Source organism: Lissotriton helveticus, chromosome 5_1, assembly GCF_964261635.1.
Source record: "Lissotriton helveticus chromosome 5_1, aLisHel1.1, whole genome shotgun sequence".
Classification (NCBI taxonomy): domain Eukaryota; kingdom Metazoa; phylum Chordata; class Amphibia; order Caudata; family Salamandridae; genus Lissotriton; species Lissotriton helveticus.
In genome coordinates this window covers 191,366,593-191,387,432 of record NC_136065.1, presented here as the reverse complement: position 1 = coordinate 191,387,432, position 20,840 = coordinate 191,366,593, and the positions used below count along the sequence as shown (strand labels likewise).

Below are 20,840 nucleotides of genomic sequence, written 5' to 3'. Positions count from 1 at the left end.
ACAAATACCGCAGCACCAAGGCCAATCTCCTTTTATGTTCTGACAATCCACACCCCAATGTTCTCTTTCACACACAACACAACTTCTACAAATTTATATCTATCAATGGTGCAGCAGGTGCAATGGCACTGGGGCCCAGAGCTGGGAGCGGGCATCTGGACTCCAGGTATCCATTTTTTCTGTCCCACGATGAGTAGGGAGGTGCTGTTCCGATTCTTGCATTAGTTTCCATGTTACACTTGCTACACCGCCGACCTACTACACCTAGGCTAATTCCAGAAAACAGTGCACTGGGTCCTGGACATCATTCAGTGATGCACATCTCAATAGACTACAACTGTTAGTGCATCCATTAGGCTAGCAGCTCTCACTCCTGTCACATTAACACCAGTAGTCCAGATCCATTTAAAGTCCAGGACAAATTTCCAAGGCATCCCTTGCAAAGTAAGCACGTCCTCATTAGTCAGAAGTCCTGCAGGTCTACAGAAAAAAAGATGAATATTTTTAAAAGTTGACTTCAGGGTATGAGCATTCTTAATATTCCAGGGTGTCTCTCTTCTCATGTCACCAAACCTCTTCTATCTTAACCCTTTGTCTTTATCCCATTCTCTACCTAATTGTACATCTTATTCTGTCATTACCACACTTGTGTACCTCACTTCTCTCAAATTACACCTCTCTGTCCTATTTCTCTACGCCTCTTTTACAAACTCACCTCTCTACCACAGTCGGTGCCTATCTCTACATCTCTAAATCTCTCCATACCTCATCCGTCTCCCTGAACCTCACCTCTCTATTTCCATCTCACCTCCCTTTAGTTCTATTCTGTCTATACTGCCTACCTCAAGTTCATCTCTCTCTTCACCTCACCTTTCTGTCTCTTTCTCTCCCCATCTCTCTATATTCCTCACCTATCTCAACCTATCAGCACTCTCTCTACCTCATCACACTCTACCTCACCTCTACCTCATTTCTTTCTCTATCTCACTTTTTTATGTTGTCAGACCTTATGTGATCAAAAGAAAAAGAGCTTTCAGATGTACTACTGAGAGAGGGCCGTAGACTCCACTCACAAGTTCTTTGGCTTGAATCCTGCATTTGCTTGGGCAGATGTGTGTTCTCACTGAAATGTGGGCCTGTATTTTACTTTTTGCTTAAAGCTCATGCTCAATACAGTAGGTCCGAATTGGCTGTGGAGGCTAGCTATCGGTCGAGACCTTAGGCCTGATCTGTTTATTTTGAAATAGTTTTGATAAAGACAATAGGCCTGGCATATATTTTTGTGAAAAGTATATGTTAAAGTCACTATGCATTTAAGGTGGGTTGTTATTACACTGTATTAAAGCCTGAAGAGGGGTATTGTGTTACAGGAAATCTCACCGATTACTGTAGTACCTATAGGGTTTTGGTAACACCTCTGACAAAACTGGAGATAGAAGATTTGTACTGCGATAGTCCTCGTTAAGCCCCCTCAGGAGAGTTAATATTTTTCTTTGCAAATTGTAATTTTCTATACAGTTGTAAGTTTATAACTGTATGCCCGATGATTACCTTGTAAGAAAGATTATTCTCAATCCAGTAGGCCTGAGTTGGGTATGGTGAAGGCCTGATTGGTTCATTAAAGAAAGTTGTGTCCAATGCCATAGATTTGATGTGATTATTGGTAAAAAATATGACAAAGCCTGCAGGCTTGGCTTATTTATTCTAAAAAGCATATATTAAAGGTAAATATGCTTTTAACAGTGGGTGTTTTATCACACTGTGAGATAGGCTGTAAAAAGGTATTTTTTTACATACAATCACACAGATTACTGTAAGAAGCAAGAGTTATAGTGGTGGTCACCCACATCAGAAAAAACCAGAGAGTAGAAGAGGTAAAATGTGATAATCTTTAAATTGCGGGTGTGTATTGTTTTGCATACTGTAATTTTCTACATATTTGTAATTGTACACCTGTATACATGATGGTTGCCAGCTCATGGTCAGTTCTGTAGACCTCTGTTTGTTATGGTATCAAGACAATGGTAAAGAATATAGGTCATGTTGTTTCATTGGAAAATGTTAGTTCAAATTCCATAGTTTTGAGCTGTCCATTATGAGAATTTGTGATAAAAACCAGGAGGCTGGGTGTATTGTGAAAAGCACCTGATAAAAGCAATAGTTTTTTAAGTGTGGATTGGTTTTACTCTGTCCTAAAGCATAAAGGCAGAAATTTGGTTAAATGGAATAAGACAGATCACCGAAGTAGGCAAAGGTTTTGATGTCCAACATGAAAACAACCCTGTGGATAGAAGATTTTTCAATGATAGTTCATGTTAGGACCTCTTATAAGGGATTTTATATAATTTTTAAAACAATAATTGAGTGCATATTCAATATTTTGTTTCAGTATACCTAACATTTGCCTTGTGGGAAACCATATACTCAAAACAGTAAGTCTGAGTTGGTTATGGTGACAACCCAATGATAAATGCCATTGTCCTGATTATTTATTGGGAAAGTTATTTTAAGATGCCATATAATTTGCCTGATATATTTATTATGAAATGTTTGGACAAAAGCAGTAAGCCTGATTTTTTTTGTTAGGCAACACACATTAAAGCCAATAGACATTTAACTGTAGATTGTTATTGCATTTACATAAAGCCTTTTTTCTTACATAAAATCTTGCTGATTACCATTGTAGGGTGTGCATTGCTGTTGATTAACTCTTTTGACAAACCCGTGAGGGTTGGGGACGGGGGATTGAAGAAGATTTTTTGGACGGCAATAATTCTTGCTAGCATTTCTTCAGAAGATCTGACAAGCTTCGTTGTCTGCCAGATTCTTGTGAATAAAAGCCTGAATCAAATGTATATCTATACATAAATAAATATACATATTCATATATGGAGAGTGCTTTGGGTGATCCCTCTTCTGTCATTACTCCATATGAGTTTCATTTATACTCTGCTTCTATCCAAAACAATAGGACAATGGGTCAGTCCACTTCAGCCATTGGCTCTCTTGCCCTGCGGGAGATAGAATTTGACTGATCGCAATTGCACATCTGCCTGAAAATTAGTGTGCCTCAGTGCCAGGGCTTGCGGACCATTCCTTTAGTTTTCAATTTTCTCCTTTAATAGTCCCCATATAATTTCTTTCCTTCTCTGTTTATTTTAATTTCTTAGAGCATTGCTAATCAGCCACTTTGTTACAACCTCAGTATTATCATGTAAGGTACTTCTTTATTCTTGTCTTCTGTATTCTGTACAATGTTTGTTATGCTTTGCATCTTCCAAGTGTGAATCTAGGGTCCATAGTGCCTGCCTTGTAAGACGGTTGTCAGTTAGGCAGTTGTGAAGAAACTGGAGAACTGGAAGGACGCTGGTCAACGGGCTCTATACTCATACATTTGTATTCCAATAACGTGGATAATTCTTTACCTCAACGTGTGGATTATTGGAGGCCCCATTTCTACATACTTGCCTGTGCATCTGCAGTGCACAACATGTCACACAGCCAGTGCATCTAACCAAATGATCATCATGGAATGGCATTGTCCATAGTGTATCATTTTGTCACCATTCCAAGATGGACAACACATTAGTTCTAAACGTGTTGGCCATGCTAGAACTTTAAACCAAATATGCACTATGCACAATATAATTTCCAGTTCTTCTTTGTTTCTTTTTTTTTTTATTGCAAGCATGGTCCTGCAAGGTTTAGGCGGCAGCGTGTTTTTTGTTTTTACTTGCAATCTTGTATCTTATGTTGCATACGTTGTGTGTGTGTATGTATTTTATTGTGAATGTGTAAGTGGATGAATGCAAAAATTAGTCAGTGGATTAATGAAAGGATAATGCTGGGATGAGTGACAAAAACATGTATGAAGACTTGTTAAATGCCTAAACTTATCACTGCCTGAAGCCAGACCCATCAGCTTTGCCAGTGCCTGGTAACATATAAAGCTAATCTTTGGAGAAATACCAAAATACAAAAGAAAAAGACACTCATACTTTAACTTCTCACCATATTGCAGACACAAAGATATCCTGCCCTCAAGCATTCCTCATATGTTATCACTTCTGAGGCCTGGACCCTCCAAAATAAATCACCCTGGCTACGGGCCTGCATCTTCTAAAATAAATTCGTTAAATTATAATGACATACAATGGGGAGCAGTATACAGGTGTTAGTGGTGCAAACCGAAAGCAGCTAGCATTTAACATTCATGAGGTAGGCCTTTTTAGAAATCTCAATTCCATAATTAAACACATACAACGGAAAATATCAAATTTGTATTCCACAACTTATGAGGCAAAACAATGCCAAATATGTGCGTTATGTAACACATTTGATGATAGCATTCATAATGTTGTACTGTATACACATGGTAACACTGTCTGTGCAAAGAGTTCACCTCCTTAGTACCAGTTCAACAATCAACGTCAGCAATAAGCAACTACTAAATGACTAGTGACATTTTGCAAAGACCCTTCACAGAGTGGGAACACATGTTGCCCCGTTTTTAGTAATTTTTGATCCGTTTGAGCTAAGAATTTTTGTTGTTGTTAAAGTTTGCAGATTATGCAGCAGATGATAGATTTGGGGTCAAATGTGGCAAATCCATAATTATGTGGGAAACGCCACAGCTACAGAACAGCATAATTCCAGTGGCCTGACAATGACCAACATATTGAACAAGGTATTGCTTTATTCAACAAAAAAGTATTTCTGTACTAGCAATTTATGAAAAGATTACAAATGTGTGCAGGAATTTGTTCATGTGTGTATCTTTTGTGTAAATGGATGCAACGCAAAATTCTCTTATGTAATTAGTGATATGTACCTTTTGTTTTGAATACTTTGCGTATGAGGTAGTAACTGTTCTTATGTAAAATGTCAGATGCCCATTTTGGTCTTGTTCATACTACATAAAAAGCACGAAAATAATAAATTAAATATGGCTTCAAATACGAATAACCTTTTTTCTATGGGTCCAAGAACACAACTCAATGTAATTGTTTGGGCACTTGAATTCTGACGCTTTCTCGGTGAATTTGTAACATCAAATTTTTACTACTGTTTACTTCTCTGAATTAGTCAATGGAAAGATACAATAGCAGTGTCCACTATCACAAAGTCAGCATAACAGGTTGGACTCTTCTTCAGTAATGACTGCACAAGCACTTATGCAGTGTGACACAATTAGTACTGCACACATGATTTTTTACAAAGATCATGCTGTATTTTGCGTCAGGTTGAGTCACGCTTGCGCCAATGCATACCTTTAATAAGGCCGTTGATGCCACTTTCTTATCTTTACAATCCAATGGACTTAGACTCCTTCAACCGAGCACTGTGAACAATTCTTACTAGGTCTCAATCTTGAAAAGTCACCAAGGGTGCAGCGGGGTTCAGGCGTTTAATCAGCGCCTAGGGATTCTCTTGGATGTTGGAATTGGTTGGTGTAAACAGAAATCAGTGAACATCCAGAATCTTTAAAATGTCCACTGGTGGCTAGGTTTTATGGGTCCTCAGAATACTGGATCTTAATTGACACAGATCTTGGAATGGGCTTCTCAAAGACTAATTATTTAAGAGCCCCATTGGTCTGCAGCTAATGGTATGGTCGCTGGAAATGGTAATACTGACCAGGGACATTTTTTAGTATATCTTGTAATTTCATGGGAAACGCATCAATTATTATCAATTATTTCACTATAGGGTCGCTACATGATTCGGGCTCCATTTGTGGAGAATTGTAAGATACAGGTGGCAAAGAAATTTAGAACAGACTGTAGGAGTGAATTTCCCCAGGATGATGGAAAAGCTGTTTGCCATATTTATTTTTCACCTGACGATCTCTCAGTTTTAGAGTGGGTGGTGGCTGTTAATCTCAGATACCGCACAAACTCTGACTTAATTTCTCCACAGTAGAGGCATTGCCTTCTGCTAGGAGAAAGTGAGCCCTTTGGGGTCTTGCTGCAGGCAGTCACTAGGGAGGTACCTCCTTGGTTTACTTATGATGGGGACATAATTAGTAGCAGAGCTATACCAACCTCATGTAAAAACATTGCAATCCCTTAGCTGGGACACTCTACAGTCATCCTAAATGTGTGAGGTGAATATGCATGCTCATGGCTGGAGCTCAAAACCTCCAACAATATAAAACACTTCTAATGACTCTGTCTGTGTGGGTTTGTAGTGCTTCCTAAGAATTTATTTGATATTGAGTTGGTGGTGCATGATTCCCACTAACTTGGGCAAAGTCGAGAGATTTGACCATGCATCTGCTGCTCTACCTGTCTGTAGACTGCTTGTGTGGAGTCTGAACACAGTGAAAGGAGATCTAATCAATACCTCTTGGGCCCCCTGCACCAAATCCATGAAAACCTCCCATGCAGGGAGGAGTTCCAACATGTTAAAGATCTGGTAATACTAAACTAGCTCAACAGGACTGCAAGGTCCATTTGGATCCTTGGAATACAAATTCTTGCTTGAACTTGAAGCTATCCCTAAACCCTTTGGTAATCCAAGAAAACTGCTCGGCATTCCAGGATCACTAGTCTAAATAGGCTAGACTCTACAGTAACAGGAATACATGAGATATATGAATATACATTAAATGGACTTCCTAACTATCACTAGGCACAAATCAATTTGAAATTCTTGACCACAACTGGTGGTTCATGAGATATGACCATTTTAAGTTTTAGTGTCACCTATTATCTTTGGAAGCCTAGCCTGGTACCCCGGAACCCTGTGTACAAAGGATGTCTTTGCGGGCGACTGGTACCACATGAGATATGAATCTCAGTCAATCCTAATACCTACAGTGACTTAATACTCCATACCTAAGGTACCAGGAGACCCTGTAAAGAAAGGATTGTTTTGCAGAAATCCCAATATGCAGTATCTGCCTGTTTTGTTAGTTACCTGGGGAGCAGATTTGGTGAAAGAATCTGAATACCTTTTGAAGTTATACTAAATAAAAGGGATGATTCCTCACCCCTAAACAACACGGAAGACTTCTTAAGTTCAAGTGGCCCTCACTTCTTCAAACTGCAAAGAGTACAAAGAGGCGTGTGCAACCATAGTTTTTTTTAATGAAAGGATGCAATCAACACAGAAGGGTCTTTCTTCAGAGATGCAATCTAACTGGGCAATAATAGGTAAATATGATTAGTGAAACTTCTTTATGTTTCAGCAATTCTGGTTAGATGTTATTAGTCAATTTGAAAAGATGTCCGTGTTTGGACCCTTCTGATAAAATGATGACAGCCCATTCAATAATTATGCTGCCCCTGCGCACCCCTCCGGTCCACAATGGGCTATTCTGTAAAGGCAGTGGGCTTGTGATCATGCAGTGGCGTGCAATTTTCTACAAGATACCATCTGCCTTCTGTTTTTCCTTTTTACCTGCGTGGTGCAGGAGACAGTCGGTGAGATTCACAAATATGGTTTGAGATCCAATTCCTTTTGATGTGAAATGTAAAAAGAAAAATGCTTTGCCTACCCCAAGGCTCTTATGCCACTGCAGATTAAATATTAAAATCCCAGGCATTGGGAAGTAGGACCAATTAACTTTTACCCAAGTTAGGTTTGACTTTATTTGACTTTGACATAGTGTGTCAAAAACCACTAATAACGAGCCTAGATTTTCGTAGAGGCGGAGCAGTGAGAGCCCTATGAATGAAAGTGATGGTTCACATTAACACCCAACTCTAAATGAGACCCTTTGTGTTTTAGAAACTCTTTATAAATTGGGCATGACCTTTCCATCTGTTGTTGACTCCTACTGGGAAGGCAGCAAGGCCCACCTTCTTTACTTAATGCAAGAATACTCTCGCTTATCTCAAGAATGTATAACTCAGCGTTTTAATTATGGATTTAAATATTCATTAATTATGGAATGCAAATGAGTTTGCGTGAGAGATTTGTAAACTGCTGTTCCATACCCCAAGGGACCCTTGACAACCAGCTGTTACATGCGCGGGAAAAACAGAGATGATAAACACGTATTTGGGAAATGAGAGATGCTGCTCATCTGAGGCCTGCTGATGCCTAAATGACGTCCTTTGGGGGTCAATGGACCAATCAGGGAGTGAGTCTGTCTCGACTCTTGCGAGGCCTTCCCTAGCACCAGAAACTTATACATAAAAGACAAAACAGAGCAGTACATTAACCATATATCTGGTCAGATGGAGTTCACGTAGAGCCACATGAACATACATTCTGGGTGGAATTTTAATTAAGTGTGTTATGTGTTCTTGTTCTGAAAAATTGGTGAACTCGTCTTATTTTGTAAGTGGACATAACATCAATACTGACGTACCTTTCCAGTCCTCCATATGGGTGACACACTTTAGGGAGGCGTTGAAACCCAAACATTTAGGGAGTGGGAAAAACTACATAGTGGACACTATTCTCCCCCTGGGGAACGTGGGCAACTGACATTCGGGGGACGACTTCTCCTACAACGCATCCAAACGCTGGAAACAACTTCCCAATTAAATCCGCCTTGAAGAGGATTATCTGTCCTTCCGAAGACACCTAAAAACCATTGTGTTCCCTATTGTTTAACCGCATCGCTGCGGTGGCTATTCCGCCACAGCGCTAAGGGGGCAGGGCGGCCGTGCGACGGGCGCATACTGGTGAGGAACCGCTCCGTCACCAGCCGCGGTTGGGCTGTGCTCATGACGGAACGGTTCCATCATGGCCCTGCCCGCTCAATGGAACGCCCAGCGCAGGCGCGGCGATCGGGCCATGACGGAACCGCTCCGTCATCAGCACAGCGCCACCTCAGCTGATGACTGAACGGTTCCGTCATCAGCATCAAAAGGGTTAATGTCAGTTGTGAAGGTTCTGTTCCTAAGCGCTGGGTGGCCTTCTGGTGGCCATGTGCTCTACAAGTGCCAACTCATTCATTCATTCATTCTCAGTAGATGAGGCTATCTTGGCAGTGAGACAGTAAATGAGACAGTGACCTAGTAACAAAGGCCGGGGCCAGATGGGGTTCTCACGACTTTCTTAAAAATATCATTGATCTGTAGGCCCCAATCCTAGTCATTGTATTGAACAGTGCAATTGCCTGTGGCTCTTCCAAGTTCAGGTAAAATGCTGTGATAGTCCCGATTTTTTAAAAAGGGGACAGAGGGGATCCTCGTTGCTACTGCCCAATATCACTTATTGACTCCACAGTAAGAGTGATAGGCAGAATAATGTTGGACCGCCTTGAGACGTTTGTGATATGAAATGCTCCCTTTAGCAATTGGTAAATTTTTATCATGTTTTACTTTTTTTAAATGTATTTATTGTACCATAGATGTAAAATGGTTTACAATTTGTATACAATTGTTTTTATATCACTGAACTTATATGGTTTTTCTACATTTCAAAAACCGAATAAAGTAAAATTGACTTGACTTGACTTGGGCAGCTGAGGAGGGCATTTCAACACCAGCAAAATATGGGTTTAGACGAGGCTGGAAGCCATAGACCAGTGCCTGAATATCCACCTCATGATGTGAAGACCCAATTATATTCAGTTGCTCCTAACCATCTTTTTTGGCACTACACAGAACCAAGAAAGGCAGATTACAACTATTTGCCGAAAAGGAACTGCAGGCCCTCATTGCAAGTAAATGAGAGAAGTTGGAGTGCGGCAAAAGGATGGAGGGGCATACGCATCATAGAGGATGACTAACCGTATGGAACCATACTTACTTATTATTCCCTGCTCACAGAGATATTACTTGGTAATATTTAGCCTCATCATGGTTCATCTGTTGGTCTGATATCCATCGCAGGCTTACTACAGTCAAGCTCTCGCAGTCTGCCCGTGTGATTCAAAAACAATCCAAACACAGTTGCATTTTGTCTTCTTCTGGGATCCATACAGGGACCCTAAAAAAGCCATCCAGGCCCCCCTGCTGCAGAACCCGTGACATCAGATTTTGCAGACCAGCTTTGCTTTACCTCTAACTATTACAAACCGATCTATTATGCTACATAGTACATAGGCTTTTCACAGTATCAATAAAACTGCACAAAGTCTTTGGGAAATCTTTGCACTGTATTGACCGTACTTTCCCTCCTTGCTGCTAACCTGTGACTTTTGTTGTGTAGGGTCTTTGATAGTGCTCCCAAAAGTATGCCTTGCCAACAAATGACTGGGAATGCTATGAACTTGAATATGGATTGACGATCGATACACTTTATCCCATTGCTGCCACTGTGGTACCCCAGACGAGCCAGACCTCTGGCATTGTTTTCCTGAGAATGCTTTATCCTCGGTCTATAACTGTAAATGCATTGGAACTTGAAGCACAGGACTGGTCAATAGTTGTACTATAACTACTGCACTTTACATTTTGCTGCTATCTCTGAATTAGTTTTGCTGTGCCAGGCTTTGAAGGCGCCCATCTCAGGTTTACAAGTGAGTGTATGCTGTGGATTTTGAATGGGGCTGATGTATTGATAGAAACTGTGTGTCATAGGGGACTGGTTTGAAGCCCTAGCTGTGCACAGCGGTTGGAAATAATTGTATCAAAATGTATGCACTTTGGGGCAGATTTATGTTAACTGGCGCATCCCCAGGGATGCGCCAGTTAACGTGCGCCACATTGCGCCACAGCTCCGCCACCCAAGGTGCGCCGCATTTACAATGCGGCGCACCATGGGGCAAAAACGGCACAGATGCGTGACGCATCTGTGCCGTAAAGGCGGCGCATTGCTGGAGTTGCGTCGCAAGCGCGACGCAGCTCTAGCAAGGCTCGTGGGGTGCCCTATCTGACCAATGCTGCATCAAGACCTACGCCTGCTTCAAGCAGGCGCAGGCTTTTGACGCAGCATTGGCCTGAAAGTGACTGAGTGAAATCTTATAGATTTCACTTAGTCTTTTTTGCGAGGCGCACCTGTCCCGGAACGCCCACCCTGCGCCGGAACGCCCACAAGCGGCGCAGGGCTTTACAACGTGACGCATCTGCCTAGATGCGTCAATTTGTAAATCGTTCGTAGGGATGCGCCACGTTTACGCCGCCTTGCGTGACGCAACAGCGGCGTAAACGTGGCGCAAGGGCCTCATAAATCTGCCCCTTTATATTTTGCTACTATTGTCTTGTTATCTCAGATCCTGATAATGCCCTTCATAAGAATGATTGGAATGTTTGTGGACTCTGACTTTTCTATATGCAGGCACGTTTTTATATGTAATGATTTTATTGACTGCGATTTTATATAGGATATAATGTATTGTAATGTATCCTTTCATGGTCTTAGAACCAAATAAAGATTTTTTTTTAATATATATGTGTGTGTGTGTGTGTGTGTGTGTGTGTATAATTAGTCCAGTATCAGTAAAATTAATGGATTTCCCAAATTTTCCACTGCATGACATTCACAAAATGTCGCAAAATTTCTAGCATAAAATTTCTGCTTGATTTTTTTTTTAGAAAGTAGGCATCTTGCCTATCGATGTCTTGCAAGTCTCACCAAGAGACATATCTATTTTAGCTAATCCCCTGCGGTATCTCACAAGGCTTTTTATGCTAGGACTGGGCTTGCTTAAAAACACGTAATGTGAGATACCAGAAACCTACATTTTTCTCTGAAGGCATAGTTTTGCATAATGTCATAAAATTTGTATTTTGCTAAATTTCACAAAAGATTATGCAATTTCTCTCAACCCTTGGATGAAGGAATGATCACTTGCAATCCAGGCAGACACCCATGCGTGCGTTTAAACACACATACAACATAACATACCTATTATTATGAGGACCAGCCATTGACCGTAATGAAGTGTGTAAATACTATTCTAACTCCACACACGCTTTGATAGTAGGGTAGGTTATAAAACGGACTGAGGCAAATCTAACTGCGCTTTTAGTTTTTTGATACACTCACTCTAAAGTACTTAAACACACAACTGTGACCGCTCCTCACAACACACCGCTCCTCAAAAAAGATAGTGTTTGTCTGGTTCTGACAAGGATAACCGATGCTGTGAGGACCAAGCCAGTCCTCACAGCATGAGTTATACATACACACACACACACACACACCACACACACAAACACGTGTCAGGCTCTGAGGACAAAACCGCAAATGCTTTCAACCATGACTTGGCTATTATAGCCTAGACTCGTATGCCACTCGTTCCGACACTAGGGGGGGCTCAGGATAGGAGGACTCAGCCGCAAGTACTGTCAGGTCTAGGCCAGAATATGACGACACACAAACATCCAACATCTTAAGTAGGGCACAAATCATGAAACGATGGACCATACACAAGTACCTCCATTGCTGATTAGGAAACAAACATGGATATCAAGCCACATCTTCAATTACCTCCAGTACCGAGTAATTGTTAACATATATGAGGCACGCATATTCACATGCCACTAGTTTTAGTTAGGAAACAAACCTGAAAAGTGTCGCACATATTCAAGTACCTCCAGTTGAGACTAGAGAATAGACGTGGATATAGGGAACACATTTTCAAGTATATCCAGTCCATACTCTATAATAGAATTCAGAAAAACAATTTTTTTTATATGTAGTAAGGGATCAACAATTGTCAGGCCAATATAATTCGAGGTCCAAGTCTGTGTTCTTCAATAATTCCTTTATTCAAAATTTCATAAAAGACTTTCCCAGCATATTGTTCGCCAACACGTGTTTCGTCTCTCACTGAGACTTTATCAAGGCTGGAAGTATTAATTCCACCTGATCATTGTCTAGTTACGGATGCACAAGTGTCTCTTCTATCAAACGTCTTCCCACAAGTAAACACTCTATCTAGTTATGTGTGGAAATATTTTTGAAAACTTTGGCCCGATGAATTATAGTTTCTATATATTATAACACCCTTGTGAGTGGATCTTACAATGCACTCAGATGTATTGGTGACCTACTTGTGTTAGAAATATGTATCAATTTAGAAAATCCCTGCTCCTCCGAAATCATAGCAAATAGGCATTCATGAAATAGTGTCAAAGGAGCTCATCACAAAGCAGAACAGATACAAACGGTTGCAAAATGCGTTACAAATTTAGAAAGAGTCATTCTAGTGGCTAAAAAGACACGTTTTGCAAATCCAATCCAACAGTTTTATAATTCCTCTAAAATATGATTTCAAGTTTACAAAGAATTGACAACAGCATTTTCTCTAGCATTGTTATGACCTTCTAGATGTTTTATACATTTGTCAGTTTGCTTTGCAGGAAAATTGTTGATAATTATTCTAAAAAAGCAAAAGAGATACATGGGCACGGGAAGCATGTTCACGCTAGTCAGTGACTTACTACTTTGGAATTTTCAAATGTTATCCTTGTTTACAGCTAACCAGAAAGGCGTAAATAGAAATAAAAGAAATCCAGTACTTGTATAGCACACAAATCCCCCCGAAGGGGTCTCAAGGCGCTGGAGGCCGTTGGGCAGATTAAGCGAGCTATTGCCGAGAGTCGCATGGTGCTGGGCAGACCCCTGCCACTGGAGCCAGGGATCGAACCGTGTTCCCCAGCATCCACCGTCAGTCGCCCTGGCCGTGGCGCCACACCTCTCACGTAAATGGTAGTTGTTGACTTGGAGAAATGTCAAGGCAGTGACCAGATTTGGAGAACCTATTATGGTTCTGGCACATAATTATAGCTTCACTACATACTGGTTGTTATCCCTGAAATCTTCAAATCCAGCAAAGTTAAGAAAAAGTCCAACCATCAATATATAAGTGAAAGGGACAGGGGTAGAAACAGTAGCTCAACTATAGAAACTCCCTGAATATCACTGCCTTTTCTTAGAATTTCAATGTATATTTCAATCACTCCGACTCAAATTATGTTTATTGAATTAAAGTTAATCATAAAAGGTTCAATAAAAGAACACAATACAGTACAACAGTGCTATCATAAAATATTTAAGTTTGTATAATATCCATAAAAACTCGAATAAGAAATTCATTAGGATGACTTCCAGTGATGGAAAAATGTAATTATGAGATTTAGTGCAGGTTGCATTATTCATGTAAAATTCATAAGTAGGCATCAATAAAAACGCAGTTAAAACAAGTTTTAAAATTGCCACCAGTAATACACAAATGCAATAAGACAGTTTGGTACAAGTTTCATCATTAGCGAAGTGTTTTCCTCAATATGATCGTGCACGTTCAATGAGGAATATTAAGATTGCATTAACCGACATCAAGGTGTAACTAATAGACTTGATAGACCATGGACATCCATCTGCTTGTGATTCAGTTGTGTGAGTCAATAGCATTTGATACAACTGACTACAAAATACTGATCATGTGGATTAACAAATGCACAGGAATTAAAGCCAAGCCCTATATTGAATCCACTCCCTCCTGACATGGATGGGCCTGCATTATCTAACTGGGCGAATTCACCTCACTGATGATGGGTGTGATTATGAGCCAGGCATAGCGAGCGGTATCCCAGGGTGATATACCGCTCTCCCCGATCATGACGGGCCCGAAGTTCCCACAACTAGCGCTCACGGGTGCAGGAACACCAGGACTTATGTTACCAGCAGGAAAATATGGTCGGGAAAATAGAATGGGGGTTTGGCTGCAAACTTTTATTCTGGCAAAGGGTGAGCAAGCAAAGTTCTCCCTTGCCATGACTTGACTTCCCTTCCCTTCTTTATGCTTTGACCCTCCTCACATCTCCTGCAGCAATTCAGGCCTTTCCACACACATTTACCACCTGTGCATTAATTCACATGGAACTAGAGAATATGTAAAACTGCTTCCACACAATAATTCATGACTTTCCAGGTAACAGCTTGAGCCCGGCTGCAAGGCATCTTACTGTGTTTGAGTAAAAAACAGGGATCTGTTGTTCAATTTGAATATCAAAGCATCCTCACGTTGGGCTGGCCAATTTCTCTGGGAACCTCACCCACTCCTGTGAACACTGTTCACAACTTGGATATCACTCTGAGTAAGATTTATACTTGTACCATATGTTCAAGCAGTGGTAAAATAGCTCGCTCCAGTCCCATCTGTGCATGTATCTAAAACTGGCATATTTGTTCAGGACCAATGGAAGAATAATGTAAGCCGTGGCACTAACCGCAGTTCACTACTGTATGAATGTCTGTTTAATTATTCACCAGATTAGTGATGAAGCCCGGAGGAGTACAGAAGAGAGCCGTCCACACCTTCTAAGGGCTGCACTCATGTGTCTAAAATATATGCTCTGTTGGGTTGGGTGAAAATATATACACGTGCACATTTTTTGGAAGATCTGTCTCCTTTGGATAGCAATTTTCAAAAGCAAACTAAAGATTACAAGTTGAAAGCCCCAACCTAACCTCTCACAATACTCTATGCTGGTCACATAGGCTGGGAGGTCAGGCTATTCTTCAGAGCGTGACCACCGTAGTTATTTGTCACTGATATGTTTAAGATATATTTTATGTATAAGATATGTTTATCAAAGTCAAAATATGCTTTATTCGAGATTTCACTCATAAAAGCAAGAATAGTTTAAAAAATACAATCAATACAATTACGATAAAAAGATAAAGCATATTATTTACAATTTGTGACTCTATGTACAAATCAAAATTTAAAGATATCATACATCAATAAATATACATTAGAAATATCATTAAAAAAGTTTTAAAACACCCATTACTAACAAATTTCTAGATGGAAGACATGGATAAATAATGTGGACAGTTTGGCCAGGCAGAGAATAGTCGAATGACTAGCAGTCTCTGCCTATTACCCATACAACATACCCAGACAGAGAAATCGTCAAATGGCTAGCAGTCTCTGTCTGATCGACCATGCCCATCCAAGATATTTGGCATTTGCTATTGATATCCATATCTCACTACTGGTGCATATAATACGCAAGGCAACTGAGCTACTGGTAGTCCCTAAATTCTTGCACATCGGTTTTAGCCATACACGTAGTTATTTGTCACTGATATGTTTAAGATATATTTTATGTATAAGATATGTTTATGTATAGGAGTCAATCTATTAGTCGGGTGTTTTAGGGCCATGTAGCTTGTCTAGCGTTCTGTAATCTAGCTGTCTGTAATCTTTAGTATTGTAGCTTTACATTTTGCTTTTAAAATCATTAAAACTTTTTTTTACTTTTATGGACTTTTTCTAAGTTTTATGTATGCACATATACATTCCCCAGTCTGTATGAGCGTGCTTAATGCCTTTGTACATGTATGTTCAGGGTAACTGCTGCATATGAGTGTTTTGATTTCATGTATACATGTTTATGGAGGGCTTCAAGTTGGCATATATGTATTTTGTGCATTATTCAGACATTCATGTATTCATTCCTCAGTGAGTTTGCATGTCGATGTCTATATGTGTGCATATGGTTTGCACGTGGTATGCATGTGTTCAATGCATGTATATGCATGGCACCCACGCGGTGTATGAGCGTTTAGTGCCTGCTAGCATGCATTCATGTATAATTAGGGATCACAGAATGTCTATAAGTGTGTAGTGTCTGTAAGTAGGCCGATGCGTATTCCCCAATCTATATCTGTATCTGAGCATGTGTTCATGTGTGCGTGTGTATGCACACCCCGTGATGTGAGGGCTAGATCGCTCCTCGTAACATGTAGCAATTTAATTCAAATATATACATGCATTAAATGCCAGCCTGTCTGTATATGTAGGGCTCCCACCTGCATGCATGTGTTCAGTACCATCTTCATGCACACATGTGTTCCATAGCCTGCATTTGTGTGTGTTTCTGGCTGTGTGCATTGCACTCTCCATGCACAGGCGCACCTCGAGCTCCCACTGCACGGAGGGAGGCCTCCACCTCAGGTGAAAGAGAATGAGGACTGCCTGGCTCGGTGCTTCCGCGCGGGCACATTTTACATCAGACCTCAATTAGAGATGCTGAAGAGCCGGCAACAGTAACAACACACTTGTGTGCAGTAAAATTGATTTGCACATCGTTTAATAACTCAGGAATGTCTCTCTCAGTCTCTCATATAATGGCTACAAGATTTCTACACCCTTCAAAGAGGCTATAAAGAGAGGGCGAAGTCAGAGGGGAGGAGAGAAGAGAGGAAGGAGGCGGGGCTAGAACTGCAACAGAGATTAGTTGGGACATCACTGCAAGGATGGGTCTGTGGGAACTACAAGGAGATGACAGGACCCTGCAGTGAGACGCAGTGGGGCCCAGTGGTGAAACATTGTTCAGAGCAGGGATGCTGCCCTCAAGGGTACCTCGCGGAAGTCACTGGGATGCTGAAAAAGTCAAGCATCACACAACGAATAAATGTTGAAATTGAGACACAACCATTCAGCAGGAGAGTGGTAAGAGTGTGGTATGTAGCTGGGGGTACCCTTTGGAGCACACTGATGTTATTAAGGCATGGTGCCTCACACAGATCAGGTACAATGCTCACAATGGTACTGAAAGTTACACACGCACACACATTACTGCACAAGCAGCAGCAGTAAAATACTTTGGGCATCGTTATGATGTCGATGGGACCACCACCGACAGGCCATCGGTGGAGGTCCCACCAACAGATAGCCCTTCGGGCCGACCGCTGCATTGCAATGCAGACGGTCAGGCCCTTGAATCTTGGGAGTCTGCCTTTTCAGGGCGGTCCCACCGCCATGAAAAGGCAGACGGAAAAGGGCCTTCGAAGGCTGCAAGCAGGGCCCCATGGGCCACAGCTAAGTGGCCAGGGGCTGCACTTGTGGTGCTCCCCCACACATCCATGCAGCATGCCTGGCATTGCCATAATGGCACCACATGGTCCCTGGCACACTGTGCACGGATGTTTGTAAAGTGCCTTTTTCTACAGCAGCTTGTGGTGACGTCTTTTTCTGGGCCGCAGCAGAAAAAGGCATTTTACGACCCCCTGCATGGTAGTCGTATCATAATAGGGCGGGTGGAACCAGCAACACATTGTCGGCCGGTCACCTGCCCACGGTGATGGTTGTCAGACTCTCGTCTGACCGCCTTCGTAACGTGCCCGCTTGCTTCACATTTACCAAGTTCAGCTCCGACGTCAGATTTATTACACAGAATCCAAGGGTGCAGCACATGCAACACCAGTGCAAGCTTCCCTAGCAGCTCTTAGAGGCCGGGAGAACTTACACCAAGGGGCTCAGTAAAAGAAGAACAATAGCCCAGAGTGAAAGACAAATGATGGAAGTAGCACAGGTGAAGAAATACAAAAGAGTGCACACCTGGTGCGAGACCTGTAAATCAGAGGCTTGTATTGAAGGCTTAGAAGGTTGGCCTTTTGAATGCTTTTGACAAAGGTTGGGCTTATTTCTTTCAATTGTGAAAAGCAATGTCTGAGAGCAGAAGATGTCGAAAGATGCACTCTTTTCCTGAGCACTAGCTCTTACCAAGGCACAATAATTATCTATTTTTATTAATATTTAATTTTATTCTGAAATAATCTTATCCATGTAAACAGTGTGAAATGGCGTGCCAATGGAGAAAGGATATTTTTCTCTAAACCGTCTTGCAGACGTCAATGAATCATTGCAGTAGCCATCTGCCTTGGGAATTGCACATAGATTGTTGCAGCAATCCAGCCTGTTCTATATTATAGTACTCAGATTCCTCAACCTGCAGGAAGTTTATGGTTAATGCACAGCCGTGGGTGCTGCGGTAGTTAAATTGGCAAATGGCCACATGCTTTATTAGATGCAGCCTCCACAGTCAGAAACAGGCCTACACACAGCACAAATCACTGGAAGTGTTATAACATCAGACACTGGCATGCATACTGAATAATAAAGCACCATACACTTTCATACATATCTATACCCTAGGGAAATTCTGTAACAGAGTACAAGGGGACGTATAGCCAGTGAATAACCTGGAAATTAAATTCAACGAAAGAATGCATGTGGTCTGGGGGAATCTATGACACAAGGCAGAACCTAGAAAAATAAAGCATCAAGCACCGACTTGAAACACCACCCCCACCTGGGAAATTAAATGACATCTGGCAAAAATAACGTGCCTAATTTACGTATGCAAACATACACAACACATGCACACTACACAAGGCATTGGAACAAGAAAAAGGCACCGATGACACACATGCATTTAAGGGAAAATATAAATCCACATATTCCAGACCACCATGGCATTAAGAAGAGAAGCATGTGCACATTACTAAATACATGTTCAAGAATCAGAGACTAGGATATATAAAGAGCATGTTACACTCTCCATATCTGCATGTACGGTTTATGCTGTGCGGTTTTATCATGTGCAGTTGTTATAAACAAAGGTTATCAACCATAACTAGAGCCCAAACAGTGAGAAAAAGTAAAAAAAAATGGGGGCTTCAGTTGGAGTTTGGCGTATGGTTCCTGTGTCACACATGTGACGGATATCCTGTCCACCTTACTACTAGTCCATAGGATATATTGCACTTGTAATATGCTTCACATTTGTGATGGAAAAACTCACCTGTCAAAGTATAAATCAGACCCCTGAGACTTGATTTAGAGTATGGTTGTCACTCTGTCAGAGTGATGGAGTAAAATACTCTGTCACCCTGACGGAAGACCCGTACTTCAAATTTGGAGATATTCACCCGCCCAGTGGACATCTCTAGCAATTGACAGGAACCACCGTCATGGAGTAAATAGGTTAAAAGTTTGATGGATGTACCATCAAAATGACGGTACCGTCAGTCGAACTTGTTCATGATTGTACTCCATGAGGGCGTCAGAGTAAAGTACTCTCTCGCCCTGACAGAGTACCCATACTCTGATGTTCGAGAAGTCTGCAAGTCCATCGAATATCACTAGCCATTGACAGGAAACACCATCATGGCGGTTCCTGTCAATGGGTGATAGCTTTACGCATACTGTACCGTCAAAATGGTGGTACAGTTTATCAAACGTTTGACTTGTTTTTGTTTTTTCATAAACAGAATCCAAAAGTTGGATTTTGTTTTTGAATATTTGAATAAACAAAAACTAATGACCCATCTTACCATGGGATTTTTCTTCCATTGTAAAGCCTTAGGGGGGTCATTTAAACATTTCTACTGTCCTTTACTGACACATTTTTCATGGTGGTGAGGCAAAGTAAAACTGCCCATTCAACCACCCTCTATAAATCAGGCAGGAGGTCAAATGGCCAAACCTCCGACAGAGGAGTATGTCATTTACAGTTAAAGGGGCAGTCTCCGCCGCTGACACACTAAAGTTACACTCAACTGTAAATCAGGCTGGCGGACAGGGGGTTTGGTGGAAAGGGCACTCTGTTGTGACAGAGTACCCTCTCTGACAATCTCTATCAAAATCAGCTTCTAGGTGTTTCAAGTATGGCTCCAGTTGTACTTTTCTGACAAGTGATTCTAGAGAGAAAGAGTGTGTGTGTATGTGTGTGTGTTTGTGTATATATTTAAATTCTTTGAAGAGAATAATACCATATATATATATAATTGTGCACCACTACTACAGGAATAACATGGCATAATGCAAGGGCTTGTATAACTGAATGAAACATTTTAGCCAGACACAGGTGTATAAAGTACATTACTTAAGAGACACTTACCATGCAGCCGGTGGAATCCACTTTCCGATCTGAAACGCATTTAAAATTGCGAGAGCAACCACCGTTATTGCGGGAGCAATCTCTGACGGGCCCAAACGAAGACAGGAGGTCATCAATAGATTCAAAGTAGGTGGACAGCATTGCTTCTTCCCTTGGAGAAAAGAACAAAAGGGTTCATGCTCAGTACAGTTGCACAGAAAATGCCTCACAGCAATGCAAACACATTGATGCACTGTCAGAAATATAGTCACAAGTACACCTTCACAGACCGCCAGAGAGACAAAAACTGCAGCA

At 41.3% G+C, this 20,840-nt stretch overlaps 1 protein-coding gene across 4 annotated transcripts in view; it reads right to left on the bottom strand.

The window, feature by feature from the left end:
- ASTN2 (astrotactin 2) overlaps positions 1-20,840 on the bottom strand; it is a 2,754,112-nt gene that overhangs the window by 899,923 nt on the left and 1,833,349 nt on the right. For all 4 annotated transcript variants that reach the window (XM_078641978.1, XM_078641979.1, XM_078641981.1 and 1 more), the window contains one exon: positions 20,547-20,697. In XM_078641978.1, the coding sequence (XP_078498104.1) occupies positions 20,547-20,697 (151 nt within the window). The remainder of the gene's footprint in view (positions 1-20,546; positions 20,698-20,840) is intronic.